The following is a 17,676-nucleotide window of genomic DNA, read 5'->3' on the forward strand; positions in this document are numbered from 1 at the left end:
GGTGTTTTTTTTTTTTTTTTTTTTTTTCCGATGAGGAAAGCAAAACTCACAGGGCCCCTAGCTGCCTCCTCTGCTTTTGCTTCCTAGTATGATTCTGCCTGAGGCTTTTCACTTGTTTGCCTCAGTTTCTCCTTACTCCCACAAGACATCACAAGTTAAGATGTTGCTGAAATTAGATAATAAGAAACTCTCACCCTTTCTAAATAGAAATGTTATAAATTCCTCAAGACTATAAATATGGTCTCTCATCTATGGCTCAGCACCTTGTGAGAAAAAAGAAAAAAAAAAAAAGAATCCACCACTTTCTAAAAGAATCTCAGCTTTTGAAAATAATAAAGGGAAAAAAACGACCCTTCAGAATTTTTAAAAATAGACTTCTCTGCCTCCTCAGCACTTCTTGGGAGATAAAGGCCAGAAGAAGAATTTGTTGTTGGCGACTTACTACTGATGGCTGATGAGGGGGACCAAAGAAGGTGGAAATCACCCATCTTTCTTTCTTTAAGCAGCATCTCAGGCCCTACCTGACCTTCACTAATCCTCTCCTTCCTCTAAATATAAATCTGTCTCATCTGAGGCCAGCTGTGTCCTCCAGAGCTTGGTCATGATTTCTGCTTCCCAAGGGCAGAAGGGAATTTGCTATCCATGAACCAGACAGATACTGTTGGGGTATCATGGCCTCTTACTGGGTGTTATCGGAAAATACCTCTGCTAAATAACTTAAACTGACCTTAATTAATGTGCTCAGTAGAGAGCTTGGCATTCAGTGCTTGGTAATGGTGTTGATAAAACTGTCATTTGTGTGCTAAATTTGGTACTGTTTTCTCTTGTTCTAGTTCCGCCAGCAGTGTTTGGAGACTTGAATAGGGCATTTGGACACCAGGACCCTCCGTGGGGTTCTTATTTAGTTCCTTTGAATCAACAGTAGTCCTGATGAGGCAACGAGAACTTTGAGATTCCTGTGAAGTATGCTATGCTCTAAAACTGAGATAGTTTCAGAGAGACCAGGGAGACCTCTTGTTTTGGCTTGTATCTAGATGTCTCACCACAAAGCCTCATGGACTCATAGGTAGGGCTCTGCAGAGCTTGCTGGCTCTAGAGTCTGTGATACTGAGATTAAGGGAGTGTAGTTCTAAATTAGTCCACTGATTCGAATTAGCATAGTTCTGGATGTGGCTGAATAGATTTCCTGGAGACCGAAGCCCCGCCTGGGTGAAGGTGGTACCACCCAAGAGCCTGGATGGGGCAAAAGGGAAAAGCAGGCTTGGTGCTTGGTACTTGCTGCATGCTGCTCTCCGTGACATGAACTATTAAAAGACACCCCCGCCCTTGCTACAAGGTGCAGTGAACAGCTGTCGGTGGAGGCAGGGGAGTGAGTGGTTTGAACATAGCCTTGCTATATCTTCCTCATTTTACAGTGGATGTCTAAAATTCTTTTACGGGTGATCAAGCCTTTACAAGATTGAGAGTGTGAATAAAAAAGAGAAAGGCAAGGCGATTATTTAAATTCATCCTATAGTATAAATTACTGACATGATATATTCCCTTTGAGTAAATTCTAATAGGAAAGGGAACATAAAGACACTGACACCTGGAGAGAATAAAGGGTGAGAGGCTGATAGATGGGCTCAATTATGGGGGGGGGAGAACCCTAAAGACCAGCGATGACAAGCCTCACACCCACGGCTTCCCCTTTTTCCTGTGAGAGAACAGAGGCATTTTAATTTAGTGGCAAGCTCAGTGAGAGGACTGGATGGGGACCCATCGTTGGGGATCCTACTCCAGGCACCTTCCCGTCTCACTGAGCAGATATAACACTGTAGCAAGGGACTGGGTTGATTTCATTCTTCCTCTAGCTTGGTTTGGTCCATGTCTGAAAATTGTCCCAGGTCTATCTTCCTTCCACTGGAAGGTGTCATGGTGGGCTGCTCCACGGGACCCAGAGCTACCTGTGCTTCGGAGGGCTCACTCACCTGTGGCCGCATCCACTTCAGGGTGGAAAGGTTTTTTCTTTGCAGCAGCTTCTGGCCTATGGAAGAAGGTTCAGCAGGAAATGTCTCATCCACAAACGACTTTCTCCTGCTCAGGCAATGGTCCCGCAAGGAGTTAAAGTCCTGATCCTTGAACTTGATGACGGAGGTCTCTGTGAGAGGGTCAGGGTTATGTGCCATGACTCTCCTTGGAAGACTTCTGAGGTCCTTTCCTTCTGGTGAGGAAAATGCATACGTTTAGGGGTAAGTGGTCAAGACCTGGCATCATCAGATGTAAGTCCCAGAAGGGCATTCTTGTCTCCACCTTTTATAAGTGGGGGAACTGAGACCCAGATCCTTCTTGTGCCTGGTGATACAGCCAAGTTGGTGGGTGAGCCTGAACTAATCCCTACTTCAGTTCAGTGTTCAATCCACTGTACCAAATAGTTTCTCAGCATGTTTTTATGGGCACCAAAGGCTGTGGGAATATCTATATATTTAATGCACATTTATTGAGCAGTAAACTTGTGCCTGGCATTCTGAACACTAGCAATCCAAAGACGGCACAGCATGATCTTTATCCCTCAGGGACTCGTTATCAAGTAGGAAAGACGGTTGAGACATTTCAACAACCAGATATTGCACAACAGAAATTATTCAATTAAAAATGTGTACCAAATCCTGTGGACATAATAAACAGGAGGGGCTATGCGCTCTACGAACAGTCTGGGAGGACTCTTCAGTAGGCAGTGACCTGCGAATTGGGCCTTGAAAATTTGCCAGGTGGAGAACTGGGTTGGCAAAATCGTGGGTGTGGAGGGGATGTGGAGCGACTAGAGGGTTTGGTGAGATGGCCAGAAGGGTGGGCTGGGCAACGGGTCTGAAGTGTTTTATATCCTATCAGCACTGCAGGGCGATGGAAGAGTTGGAGTCTTGCGAGGTCTGTCAATGTGATGGTGCTGCTAGGCGCAAGAGGGGGCTAGAAGGTGGGGAGGATGGGTAGAGACTAGAGAGGAGAGGAGGCTATAAGGCTGCTGCTTTTGCCTATAGGAGAGACAGTAATGGAACATAAATAGTAAAGATGGTGGAGGGGAGACACAGATCCTAGTATCACCTTAGAATTAGAACCAATAGGGTTCAATAATGAACTGAATATGGGAAACAAGGGGAGGAAAAAGAGGAAAAAGAAAAAGCAGTGGGGAATAGACACGTGAGTGTGCTCTCACCGTTTACTTGTTGGTTCTGTAAAAGTGAGCTAGAGTTTAAGCTTGTGAGCCTAATTCTTCATTCTTCATCTGTATGGGTTGATCATACCAGCCTCAGAGGGTTCACTGCAGTGTTAAATAAGGCTTGGCCTATCTGATGACATTTCAGAGTGGTGGGCATACAGTAGGCGTTCAATAAATGTGTGTCCAGTTCTCTCAAGGGAAAGACGGCTGAGGTTCTACTTTTAGGCAGCTTCAGGGATGCGACGGATACCATTTACCACAATATGCATCACCTGTTCTGCCCATGAGGCTGACCTAGATCTGCATCCCAAACTCAGGTTATTAATGGAGAAATCTCCCCTGGCCTTACAGTAGTGGTTCTGAAGATTCTTTGGCCACCATCTGCTTAGGTGGCAAGAAAGACCCCACAGTTTGCATGTCCCGCCCATTGCCATACCACAGTGAGCAAAGGATGCAGGAAGGACATATATAAATGCCTTACAGAGAGAGAGCATGAACATACACTCAAGATTTTGAATGCCAGAAAATATATGCAAACTTAAAGTAACTTGGCAATTACCTTGCCATTACCTTATAATGGTAGGTGGCAAATTATTTAGATAGCACGAATCCAGAGCCAGAATATCACCAATTAAGTGTCATTGCACATGCTTATTGAGAGAGAATTGCACATACAACTGCCTTCCAGACAAGACAGTAGTAATTTACATCTGAGCTAATAAATTGAAACACCAAAATTGGCATTTTTATGGGTTAAAAATAGGTGAATATAGTCAGATTCATATGGTTTAACCTAAGGTACAAAGTGGTAAAATACGTGCAGTTTCACATGCCTAATATATGTATTTCTTCATCCTAGTTCTTGGAAAATAACAGACTAAACTATTCAACGTGCCTCACCACTCACAATAGGATTACATAGAGAACCACAGCAAATTAAATAAATAGTGATAAAGCTAAAATAGCAGCAAGGCATCATTCAAGAGCAAGGATAGTGATGGAAACTAGTCATCAATTCAAGGCAAAGGTACTGACACCTAGTAATGAAGAGTTGGGAAAATTATGGGTTTACCAATGGCATCTGTGCCTGGGGACAGAGGAACGAACAGAGCGCTGCCAAGCCTCCGTCCTCTCAAATATTGGAGCTTGTGATGAACTCCAGTAACGAGCTACTGTTATAAAATTTTATTTTTATGGGAACCAAATTGTAGTTATCCTTAGTAACACAATTATAGGATTGCTAGTAAGAAGCCATTTGTTGCATATAAAAATAAAAACCTAAAGCATTGCTGCATTTTTTTCCTTTCGAATCGTGTAAAATCCCTACATAAGGGAGTCAATTCTCAGCCCATGTGGGGGCCCCCCCCCACTGCCCACCGTGGGTAGTAGGTTGGCCAGACTTTAGGAATCCCTTGTAAGGTTCACTTTCATCATTTGTGAAATGGAGAGGAGATGATATGACACACGGGATGGGGCTGTGGTGAGACTTGGATGGAACCATGCTTGCAGAATGCTTAGTCCTGTGACAGGTAGATAGAAAGCAGTCAATATATAACCATTATTAATATGATGATCGTGACCACTGTTTAGTATGAAAGGGCTGTGTAGAGGCCTGGCACCCTCAGAGACAAGGACCTGCTCAAACCTAAGGACAGGCTGGGCTCAGGGGACCTGCAGGGGCCAAACATGGTGGGCAATCACACCTCTGTCTGCTCCCTGGCTGCTCAGGCCGAGGTGGGAAGGGAAAAGGTGCTGAGAATACATAGCAGGCAGATGTCTGTGCTGGAGGAGGTGGCTGTTCGGGGGTGGAGATTTAGAGAGGAACTGGAAGGGAGGCAGGTGGAGAAGCTTTCTCAGCCTCTACACACACTCTTCACACCTCCCAGGGCCGCCTCCTTTCTCTCTGGATTGTTCATCCAGAGAACACGACAGTATTTTACTTTTGTGTATCCCAGAAAAGACCAACCCATCTTCCTGTGTGTCACTTTGGAGAGGGAGTTTGGTTTCTTCTCTTCCCTTCTTGTCTGACTTTGTAAGGCACACAAGGGCAAGACAAGATTCTGCTGCTTTAAGAAAGAGAATCAGGGGGACGAAGGCCAACCTGATGTTCAGGTTAAAGTCTGTCTTGCTGTAAAGTATTTCTTGGAGGTGGCAAAAAAAATGACACAGGAGGAGTTGACGTGAAGAGTTGACATGAGATTCTTCCTGTGAGTAATTGTGTAAGCTAATGATCAAGCTTCAGAAGCAGGAAGAACGTGTACTTGGGGCTATGAAACCCCCGCTGCTCCTCACCTCACTATGAAGGAAACAAGCTGAATGTGGGCTCCCCTGACTCCTGAGAGAGGGGACGTCTTAGTCAGCTCAGGCTGAATAACAAAATATCGCAGACTAGGGCAGTGATGGTGAACCTGTGGCACATAGACCACAGCAGGCACACAGAGGCCTCTCCGTTGGTACACAAGCCGACTCACCCCAGCAGCTGAGCATCAGGTAACAGTTGCTTTTTTTCAAAGCTAAAACCACAATATTTGGGGTTAACTGTAGTGTTGGCACTTGGTGATAAGTAAGTGAATTTTGGGTTACCGTTTGGACACTTGGTCTCTAAATGTTTTGCCATCGCTGGACGAGGGCTTTCAACAAAAGAATTTATTTTCTCACAGTTCTTTCTGGAGGCTAGAAGTCTGAGAACAGATTCCCAGCTTGGTCAGGTTTTGGAGTTCTGGGTGTATCAGTCAGCTTTCCCATTGTTGGGACATACTACCCAATGCCCCCAAGTCAGAAAAGAGGTTCAATTTGGCTTATGGTTACAGATGAGTCAGTTCATGGCAAGCTGGCTTCCAGGCAGGAATATCAAGGCAAAGCACATGGCAGAGCAAAATTGCTGAGTTTATGGTGCCTGGGAAGCAGAGAGGGGGAACAGAGCCAGAGAGGGATAGGTGAGGGACCACATTTACTACTAAAGGTCATGCCTCTGTGACTCACCCAGACACTCACCAAAGAGAGTGCTTTACTAATCTTCTAAGCATTTCCTAATCCAATGGAGTTGGATTGACATACTCACCTTAATGGTCACATGGCAGGGAGAGGAGGCCAGGGGCAGAAGGCAGACACAGAGAGATTGAGACTGTTCCCTCTTTTTGTTACCATCAGGTCCTGCTATTATGACACCTTTGACCTGCATTCCTCCTAAAGACTCTATCTCCAGAAACAGGCACATTGAGGGATGGGGCTTCATAAAATTCGGGGGAACATGGTTCAGGCCACAGCAGTGACTAACCTCAGGCTGACTCCACAGCTCTCCTGGCTCTGGTTATGTATTACAGGGTGTATGGAGATCCAAGAGGAACTGGGACACAGCAACCAGGACTTCAGAGTACAGATGAAGGGTACCAACGGACATGAGGGCAAATAGCAGAGCAGCACCTGACTGCTGAGTGTACAAATGTTATTTGAATCGATAGAAAGACCGTGAGGGCTCCTTCATGGTAGAAATGTCTTTGATACTTGAAAAAACATGGATAAATCTCAAAAATCACTATGCAGAGTGAAAGAAGCCAGTCACGACAGAATGATTTCATTCATAGAAAACGCTAGAAAGGCAAACTAATGTACCACAATAGAAAAAGTTTAGCGATTGCTTAGAAATGGGGTGGAGGGAAGATAGATCTCAAAGGATCATGAAAAAACTTTGAGGGACAATTCAAATATTATTTTGAGTGTGCTGGTGATTTCATATGAATATATGTATGCAGGAGCTTGTCAAATCCTACACTTTAAATATGTACCATTTTGTATGTTAACCACACTTAAAGTTGTTTAAAAATTAAGTGCTATGCATAGTTTATACAGTGTTCGGCAACTTTTTTTTTTTTTTTTTTTTTTTTTTTTTTTAGCCCTACAAGAGTAGTTGAGTTCTATTTATTTTGATTGCTATAGAACATGTTAGCCCTTTACCTTTTATTTAGATATCTCCTCTCAATGGATATTTAATATTATTTTCCTCTCTGTTTCAGTGAAAACTTATGAACTGTTTCTCCTTTGTGATGCCTCTTTGCCATGCCACCCTGCCTCGAAGCCAGTTGACTATGGACTGAAATCTCTATGAAGAGTGAGCTGAAATAAACCTTCCCTCCCTTAACTTTTTTTTTGTTTTTTTTTTTTTGTTTTTTGAGACAGTGTCTTACTATGTAATTGAGACTGACCTAGAACTCACTATGGAGCCCAGGCTGGTCTCGAACTCACAGCTGATCCTCCTGCCTCAGCCTCCCTAGTGCTGGGATTACAGGTGTGCGCCACCACGCGCAGCTCCTCCCTTAACTTTGGGACAAATATTTTGTCTCACCAACAAGAAAAGTAACTAAGACAATGCCCAATTAATTTCCCAGCTTGTTCCAATTTAGAATCTCACCAGAGAAGAAGTTCCTATTGCTATAAATCATCAGTAACTGTTGGTATTGGCAAGCTCCTTATTTGTATCTGTCCGGCGGAAGTAAGGAGCAGGTCCTTGCAGTCTTAATTTGTTTTCCTGATTACTGGTAAGATTGAGCATCTTTCAGTGTGTTTCTTCTTCATCCATGCTCCCCCTCTTGAGAAATGAATATTCATATCTGTGCCCATTTGTCCAGTGGGTTGTCTTTTTCTTATTGATTTGTTGAAATTCTTTACTTACTCTGGACATCTATCTTTTGTTGACTATTTATGTTGCAAATATCTTCTCCCAGTTGGTGACTTATCTTAATCTTTTACAGGGCTTTTGTAGAGCACAGGTATTCTTTATACAAACAGAAACATACTGCAAATATTTGCTTATGAATGTGTCTTTTTGGGGGGGATCAAACTCAGGACCCTGTGCTTGTGAGGCAGGTGCAGTGCCACTGAGCTAAATCCCTGGCCCTTGAGTGTAATTTTTATAAATTGAGCCAACTGTCAGTTGTTATGGAAATCTAATATAAGACACTTTGTAAGAGAGTCTCTTTTTGTAATAAAAACTTTATTTGTAATTTACACTATTGTTCTTCCATGATACTGAGTTAAAGATTTTTAGAGTTCCCCATCAACAGATGAATGAGTAAAGAAAATGTATTTATATACAATGGTGCACTACTCTGTCATAAAGTCATTGGTAGGTAAATGGATGCACTGCAAGACCCCAATTTTAAGTGAAATAAATAAGACACACACATTTAAATATCACATTGTTTCTCTTGTGTGAGAAACCCTAAGGATAAACAAGGAGAAAAACAGAACATAGATATTGGGAAGTAGAAAGGACTTGTTCAAATGGGACAGGAAACAAGGGAGGGAAGGAGGAGGAGGAAAGGAAAAGAACAGGGATTCACAAAACAGAATGGAAGGAAAAAATGGAAACAAAGCTTCTGCACGTGGAGAAGGGACGAAGGGTTGAGAGGAGGGGAGGGAAATGGGAAGAAAGCAGAATATACATCATGTACAGGTACAAATTCACTATGATGAACATGAGCATTACATATGGCAAGTAGGCACTAACAAACATTTTAAATTTAAAATAAAAGAGTTTTATAGTTATAAAATTTTAAGAAGCTCGATATTCATAGCAAAATTACGAGGTAGAGTTGCAAAGAAAGATTTTGAAAAATTAGTAAATAATACTGGAGGAAACATAGATTAATTAAAGTATTGGATAAAATCTCTATTCCCTTTGTGTGAGATGGTGGAAGCCACACTAGACTGGATAGGTTGTACATCACGTGCAATGTAACAAGGCAAAGTAAAGTATAATGCTGTAAACACAGTTCACAGTTTGATCCAGAGATGATGGATAAATTATTCGGGATTATTTTAGACTCATAGCACTGGAATAGTCACAGAACTCTGTTCCCAGTCCTGTTCCATTCCACATTTTTATCTTAGTCCTCGAAATGAAAATGCAGATCATTTTCCTCCTTCATCATGTTTAGTAATAGAAATAAAGAAAGTGCCACTAACCAAGGGAAGAATCAAAATCCTAAATGACTCCAACACCAAGAAGGTGAAACTTAACCAAGGCCACTGCAAAAGTGGCTTTGCATGTGGAGGTGGACTGTCCAAGCATACAGTGAGTAGGGTCGGCCTCAGGTAAATTTCATCTAAAAATACTTTGCTCAAAAAACTAAAAATAGAAATTCCATTTGACCAAGCGATTCCTTTTCTAGATATCTTCCCCAAAGTGTCAGGGTCCTCAGATTATACTGATACACACATACACATGATTATAACAGCACAATTCACAAAAGGAAAATTATGGAAGTGGTCTAGATGCCCATCAACAGATGAATGGATAAAGAAAATGTGGTATAAATAATGGAATACCATTCAGCCACGAAGAAGAGAAATTTGAACCATTTGTAAGAAAATGGGTAGATCTTGAGGCCATAATGCTAAGTGAAATAAGTCAGACACAGAAAGATAAATATCCCATGATTTATCTAAAATGAGAAACCCTACCATATAATCAATTTAAAGACAAAATGAAAGATAGCTGGTAGGAAACAGAAGGTAGAGGCTGTGGAGGTGGGAAGAGGATCTGGAGAAAAGGGAAGAGGACAGAAAGAGGAAAAGGGAAATAAAATGATCAAGATACAATATATTTGTGTACCCATCCCCCAAGATGAATATAATAATTCTGTATCACAAATGTATAGCCCAATCAAAAACTTTTGCACACCTTACTGTTTAAAGTGAAGCAAAACTGTGAAAGATTTGATGGGTTCTGAACAGCATTGCTCCAGCCAAGATGGCACCAAGCCCTTGTCTAACACTACTCTCGATCCACACAGATATCTGTGTTCGTTCTAGGGGCCACATTCCGAGGGCCATCAACATTCTCGGTCGTAGCCAAAGAGGAGCTGGGGTAGCACATGGACACGTGGCCAGGGAAGCGGGCACCATGGTCCCAGCCAGACAGGCCCGCAGTGGTGCCCCCACCTGGAGCAGGTGGTCACTCCATGTAATCAGTTCACATGCACCGTACAGGCTGGAGGCCATCCCGCCAAGGAGACAAGGAATCTGGAAATCACTCCCTGAGAAGAGCCAGAGATCTACAGAAAATCTTGGCAGAAAGGCACGCACAAAAGGCCTACAGATTCATCATTCACAGCCCTTTAGTCCTGTTCTCCAGGATAATTCTGTTCCAAGACAACAAAATACCTCTGGACACACCGCGAGGTTCCACACCCCTAAATCTCCCTGGCTGCTTCTCTGGTTCCCAAGGTTAGGTTCTAGTTTGGAAGACTAGGCTGTGTCTTATCCCTTAAGAAAAAATTTAAAAAGAATAAAAGTGGTAGCACTGAATGATGGTTATGGACAGGTGGAATCAGGTCAGAACTTGGGTTTAAGTCCAGCTCTCACTAACTGACTGGAAAAACCTTGAACATGGGTGTATCTGAACCTCCTTTCCTTATATATAAAATGGGCTGGAGGCAGTAAAACCAGCTTCCTAGCACTAGTTAGAAGCAAAAAGTGAGGAGTCCTACGAAGGGCTTAGTGTGGCACATAGTAAATCCTGTGACCATCACCCCATCCGGAGCTCCTCAGGTGACCCACCTGGCTCACCGCCTTGACCACGAACTTGAACCTAATGACCAATGTCGTAATAGTAGGTGGTGAACACCAGATACCAGCTGCTCTCCAGGTTCCCAGAATCCTGTTCTTTTCATATGTCGCAGGCCTTCACACCCCTCTGCCTGGTGGGAACTCAGTGTTCACCCTCTGCGGAAAAGGATTTGAATGCAAAGGAAACCCACATAAACTATGTGGTAGAGAAGGCGGAACTAGGCCCCAGGTACCAGGGGTGGTGATTTTGATGAAAGAGCTTTGCGATAGGATTTTCTGCAGCCAGCAGAATGTTCTCTACTCATGCTGTCCAATATAGTAGCCCCTAGTTGCACGTGGCTATGGAGTGCTAGAAATACGGCTGCTGTGACTAAGGGACTGAATTTTAATTTGATCCCATTTTATTTCATTTACATTTAAATGTAAATGTCTACATGCACCTAGTGGCTACCTTATTGGACAGCGCAGTGAAAAAAGAGCTGCTAATGACTTGCATGACCACAGAACAAGGAAGGACACAGGAATACTCCACGGCAGAAAAGATGATTATAAAAGCATGGAGTGAATCCACCAGGCCCCTTTCCCTTTTGACCTGCAGAGCTCTCTCCACTCAGCTGTATTTTTTCAACACCTGAATCTCACACCACCAAATCACACTCAGTCACTTTGTGCCAATGGTCAGGTCCCAGAACACCAGCCCCCCAGGCCTCACAGGAAACAGGGTTGCCCTGGTGTCCCTGCTTGCAGGACAGATGTGCTTGGTGCTCAGCATACCCCAGCCACAATGGGTGACTTGGTTTGCATTTTGTTTTCAGTCAGCTAAGAAACAGGAAGAAGCTTTCAACTGTTGCCTGCCCGGGAGTGAGGCACACAGCCCTCTCCGGGCTGGTGTTTTTCAGAACAATGGAAATAAATCTGATGTAATGTAGCAGAACACGACAAGGGACGGTTTTCTCCTTAACAAATACTCATTTGAAATGGTGCCCAAACCCTGCACGAGGAGCGATCTATTTCCCACAACAGTGTTCCAGCAAAACCCATTACTAATTCCACAACTCAAATTAAAACTAACAGAGCTTGAAGGCTGGGGCTGACACTCTCTCTGCTGACAAGGAACAAGGAAGGGTGGGGGAAGGGCCCCCGCATGCTCACGTGAGTGTGTTTAATTACACTGTTTAACACATGGGGAATAATTTAGCCACCCGAGTGGAGAAAATAAGGCACTTAACTGGTCTCTGGTGGGGAAAAAAAGGCTGGTGCAAACCGCTTTCAGCCTTCTGCCCCCTCAGCACACCTCAGGGCTTCGTGGGGAGAGGAGGGAAGCAGCGAGAGGAGAGAAGAAAAGGAAGGGGAGACGGGGAGAGCAAGAGAAGGAGACCTTCGTGCACACATCAGTCTGCTCTGCGTAGAGGACCTGCGGCACTTCCGAAGGACCACTTGTGGAAGACGGTCTCAGGGCGAGAAACGAACATAAACCTCAGATTTTGACGATGGAATGAAACACCCAGGGGAGCTAGCCCCAGGCCCCCACCCTGCGGTCATCTGAGCATTTCTATGCCTGCGCATCCTAACAGAAATGGGTTGGGGCTGTGGCCCCGGAAAGGCAGTGCTCAGAAGAAGACTATGCAGGGCTCAGTTTACAGAATGGGAAACTGAGGCTTAAGGTCAAACAGAAGTGTCATCGGCGCTTTTAGTACACTCCTGTCCCGCTCCAGCCTCCAGGCAAACAAAGCGGGTGCTGCACATTCACTGTCCTCCTTGCTGCTTGATCAGAGCCTAGAAGGGTGTGGGTAGCGAGTAGTTTTCATCCTCCAAGACTATCTCTAATCCACCATGCACCGTGAATGTGGGAGACTTGAAAGAAGCCCATGTTGTGGCTTCACGTTTAGAAAGCCGCGAAGCATCCTGAATCTGAAGCAGGTGCCAGAGAAGCGAGCACTAAGAATAGAACCATCCATCGCCTGCCAGTGACTGGGTCCAACCTCAGGGCCAGCTGCCAAGCAGAGCAACAGCCTGGCACGAGACAGCCGAACACAGAGGCTGCCTTCTATGACACACAGGGCAGACACTGCCCCTCTGTCACCCAAAGGATCCATGGAGCTCCACCGAAGTCTTTGGGCCTGGGTCACCTCTCTCCCCTCAGCCCCAGCTTCAGTTTCCCCATTTGGAAAACTAAGAAGTTTGGACTTATTCTCTGAAGTGCCTTTTAACTGTAATATTCTGTGTTTCTGGCTTCAAGAATATGGGTTCTTATGCACCCTAAATAATATCATTGGCAGATATTGGTAGGAACCCAACAAATGTTTTATTCCTTTCCATTAAGTTTTTAGGTCCATCCTGTGCCAACACAAGAAAAGGAAACTTGTCTAGCAAGAAAGTACCCTCCCCTCCCCTGGCCTCCAAGAACTTTGAAGCATCATTCAGTTTAAAAGGAGACCTACCACATTCTTGAATAAACTGTCATTTCTACTCCATGGGCAAGATGGAACGTTCTTTCTGGGTACTACAACTGCAGGCATCTCAGAAGCAATGTGTGGTATTTTCCTAGATTTCTGGGCATAGATTGTTTTCAACCCATGAAGATATGCCCTTCCCACTTAACTAATTCAGATTTTCTCTAAAGCATATTAGAAGGACACAGCAAGTGGGGATTGTCAGGCACACAGCCCCTAAGAGCTACTGTTTCAAACCAAAACTCCCTGACAGGACCCAAGCTTCTGCCTGCTCAATTCCCAAAGGGATGAACCACAGAGGGCCACATTCAGGTCTTTTTTCTTTGCGGTTTCGTTTTCCTTTTCCTTTTGAAAGCCTTTTGCAAGTTGAAGGCACCCTCAGATAATCCATTTATTCTGGAAGGATTTCCTGTTGGCCTATCTTAGCTTCTCATCAAAGTGAGACAAAGAGAAACAAAAGGGTGAGGTAGACAAAGGCAAAGGGACCACACAGGGACAGTGGCAGGGACTCACCAGAGGGGAGAATTTAGGCCCCCGGGATAGGACGGAAGCCAGACCTAGCCAGTGCATAGGGATGGGCCCGTGAGGATGAGGATGGAGGAATGGGAGGCGACAATACAAGAATGGTAAGAGCCACCAGGGAAGGTGTTCCCACGCTCTCCTACCAGCATAGGACGTCACTGTCACACACCTCCTCATCCCACAGATGTGTAAACTCCAGCCACAGCAGGAAAACATACAGCTGCTGTGCATCCCCGAGGGACCTCTTGTGTGATCCACACACCCAAGCTGCTTGGGCCACCACACAGAGGGGAGGAAACCACCGTGAAGCCAGCAGTTGGACCTCTGACCCAGTGACCTTGGGCTTTCCAGCCTGCACATGGCCATCCTGGGCATCACCGAAGTTCAGGGTTAGGTAAGGAGAAGGTGGCACTGGATCAGGAAAGCCCCGAGTTGCTGGAGAGTGCCAGCCCACTAGAGCTCCAGGAAGCAGCTCGTTCAGAAGCCTCTGGCCTGGAATCCTCCTCCCAGTGATGCCTCCTATAATTTCTCAACTTTGATTCCTGAAAGTCTTTCAAGGATAAGGCTTAATGATGTAGTTCAGCTCCTACCAGTGAAGCCACTACCAATGAAGGCTCCTTAGGGAGAAGGCAGGGTTCCACCAAGAGATCTGGGCATGTGTCCCAGAGGACCTCATTGGCTTTCCTTCCTCAGGCCCTGAGAGCCCATTGGATCTAGATGAAGTCAGTGGAGTCTTCAGAACAGCGGCTGTGGACTCCAGTGTGATAGGGCATGGCTGGTTCTCCCTGCAGGGTAGGACCCTGCCGTCAGGCCCCATCATCAGAGGAGGTAGGTTTGGCAGAATTGAGCTGGTGTGGTCAGAGGGCAGAGCGCCACCAAAAGGAAAGAGAGAATGCTAAAGCGCCTTGGGGCTTATTTAATGGAATAAAGATGTTAACCCCAAAGCTCGGCTCTCTCCCAGCACAAGGACTTAGAGGTAGCTCATCAGCCAGACCACTCCATCAGGACATAGCATCTGTCATTATCCATGGGGTTCCAAGGCTCCAGGTCCTCTGTGGATATCCAAATACAGGCATGTTTAAGTCCCTCCATCTGAGGTATGGTTGAAAAAATGATGAATGCTTGTATTTAAAATAATGTATTACAGACACATTGCCATTAACCCCCTCCCCTATACTCCCTCTCTGTAAACACACTTATTTTGTGTTCTTTATCACTTTTCTAAAGTAGTTCTAGAAGTCCTTTTTCCGGAGTATCGTTCGTGGCACTGTCATGGCAGCCTCAAGGTTCCAAATCAATGCAAAACATTTTTTTTTTCATGATCATTTTGATTTTAAGGAAGAGCCAGAAGTCATATTGTGCCAGATCTGGCAAGTAAGGTGGATGAGGACACACTGTGATATTTTTATAAGCTTGTCCTTCTGTTGGGTGGCACTAGACAGCAGCCTTCACCATATCCCTGATCACACCTTGCAAAGACACTCATGAAAGAGGGCTTCCAGAACTGCTTCAGAAAGTGGCAAAAATGATGGGATAAACATGCTTGAAGTGAGGAAGAGCATCTTGAGGGGGATTAATATTTTAAAAGATTTAAATATTCACCTATTTCAGCCACATCTCATGATAATATAGGCACTGAGGGACAAATGTATGTTATGATATATAATGTCATGTAATACATATTTATTAATAACATATTTATTAATAACTGATGCATATCCTGTGTATCTTAAATTACATTTAGATTATTTATATTATCTAACACAATGTAAATTTAGTACAAATAATTGTTTAGGGAAAATGACAACAAAAATTTTGTGTTCAATGCAGAAACTTTTTCCCAATATTTTTGATCCATGATTGGTTGAATCTGTGGATGCAGAGCCCACAGATGTGGGGGCCAACTGCATATCAGGATATGCTAGTGGGATATATGTAATCAATACACATGTGTCAGAAGGATATGTATTATATCCCATTATATTATTCATACGATTTACTATGTTCCTCTCCTTTCACACACGACTCCACCAGAGGGAGTAGCAATGGAGCAAACCTTCACTTTAGACTCCTATACCAACGCTTTACAAATCCAATCTGTTTGCCAGACCCAACTCATAAACAGATTTAAATAAATGAAAGGAAAGAGATTGTCTCTGTGAAGGGTCTGGATAAAATGACCTTCAGCTTCCTTTTAACATGAGCACCAAAGAGTACAGGAGTCCCCTCAGGGGTCCCCTGTTCAGTTGTCTTCATTGCTAGGATGACAAGACGGTGCTTAGCTGAGCTTTCCTAGTTGTTTCTTGGAAGAATCAGCTTTGCAGATGGGTGAACTTTCCTACACTGAACAACTTATTATATCCCAGAATTTTTTTATTCAGAAATATTTATGCAAAGTGAAAAACAAGTACAAAAGTGAAGAGAGTCCCTGGAGACTTCAGGAATCATGACAGAAGAGAGACAGAGCCTCCGTGGTACAAGGCAGTACTTCCTAACGTGTCAGTATGGGGGTGGCAGATGCACTCGGTTGGACCAATATCTGTGTTTTGGTTTTCTAAGAGCCTTTAAATGAAAATCTGAATTATCACCATCTGAGAAGGAGAGAATAGGAAGCACATTAGCCCAAATGTTCATCATAGAACACTTAAATTGAGGAGTTCTCAGCATCAGTCCCTAGAATTCTTCTATGCAGGATTAGGAAACACTGTGTAAGAGGCAGAATCCCAGTGGGTGTTGCAAGTAACATTTTCTCTGGATTCTGCAGGGCCCTGGGCTTCTGTACTGTCAGTGGCATGTACCACCACACAAAGTCTGAGAGCCTTAGGATGTGTTCAGACTTTTTCCAAGCCCCAAAGCACAGCAGGCTGGGGCAGCCTACTTGAGGACACTTCATGGTTTTCTCGTGGGAGAAAGAAGGGCCACCAGGAAACACCAGTGCTTTGCAGAGTCCAGAAGACACTAATAGTGATAGCTCCAACTTTGCTGAACATATTTTATGTACTATCTTGGGTTCTTTTAACCTCTTTTGTCTCTGGGACTCTTGGTTTCCTTTCTACCCTAGCTAGGAAGTAGCTCTGGAAACTATTTCTGGTCTTGGATTAGGTTCTATGCCTCGAGGAATGGGGTCTGGGTTTCCCAGTGGCTGCCAAGGGAGCCTGATGACACAGGCTCATCAATACAGGAGACTGAGCTCCCTGGAATAAGGAGAGAGAGGAGACAGAAGAAACTGACACACATATCACTTTTCCACTCTCTGATGGGCCATAAGACACAGTGTTTCTGTAGAGCTAGTTCTGGGACGATCTGCTTTGGCCAAATGGCCATCCATGCCTGTGAAGGCAGGCCAGCTGGGTGACCTGTATTGCTTCTAATCTTCTTCTGTTTATTACCCATTCCCCTCACTCTCTTATTCTGGGATTGCATCTGTCAGTAGGTCTGTGCAGTAGCACTTCCGCTTGGCCTCAGGCGGTCTTTCATAGCGAACCCAGTCCAAATAGTAACAGTAGCAGTAACTAAAATTTCTTCAGCACTTACCATGGGCTAGGCCCTATCGTGTACTTCACATACTACATCATTTAACCCTTGCAGTCTTATGAGGCTGACACTATGGCTGCCACTTTCAGTGACAAGGAAATGGTGAGGTAAAATATCATGCCCAAAGTCATACAGCTAATATGTAGGGAAGTATCAAGAACAGAGTATGCCCCCTTGAGAAAATAATCCAAACATTCATTTGGAACCAGAGACATAGGAGAGCAAAAGCAATTCTAGGCAACAAAGACAAGGTATGGGGTACCTCAATCCACAACTTGAAACTATACTATAGGGCTGGGGATTTAGCTCAGTGGTGCCACCACCTGCCTTGCAAGTGCAAGGACCCAAGTTCAATCCCAGGGCGGGAGGAGGAGAAGAAGAAGAAGAAGAAGAAGAAGACGA

General features: G+C 44.3%; 1 protein-coding gene across 2 annotated transcripts in view; it reads right to left on the reverse strand.

Moving 5' to 3' along the window:
• Nucleotides 1-17,676, reverse strand: part of Capn13 (calpain 13) — a 77,712-nt gene that overhangs the window by 54,339 nt on the left and 5,697 nt on the right. For both annotated transcript variants that reach the window (XM_010604668.2, XM_010604669.2), the window contains exon 3: nucleotides 1,971-2,203. In XM_010604668.2, coding sequence (XP_010602970.1) covers nucleotides 1,971-2,168 — 198 coding nt within the window. In that variant the 5' untranslated portion in view covers nucleotides 2,169-2,203. The remainder of the gene's footprint in view (nucleotides 1-1,970; nucleotides 2,204-17,676) is intronic.

This window comes from Fukomys damarensis, unplaced genomic scaffold, assembly GCF_012274545.1.
Source record: "Fukomys damarensis isolate Sample0158 unplaced genomic scaffold, DMR_v1.0_HiC HiC_scaffold_2, whole genome shotgun sequence".
Lineage (NCBI taxonomy): Eukaryota > Metazoa > Chordata > Mammalia > Rodentia > Bathyergidae > Fukomys > Fukomys damarensis.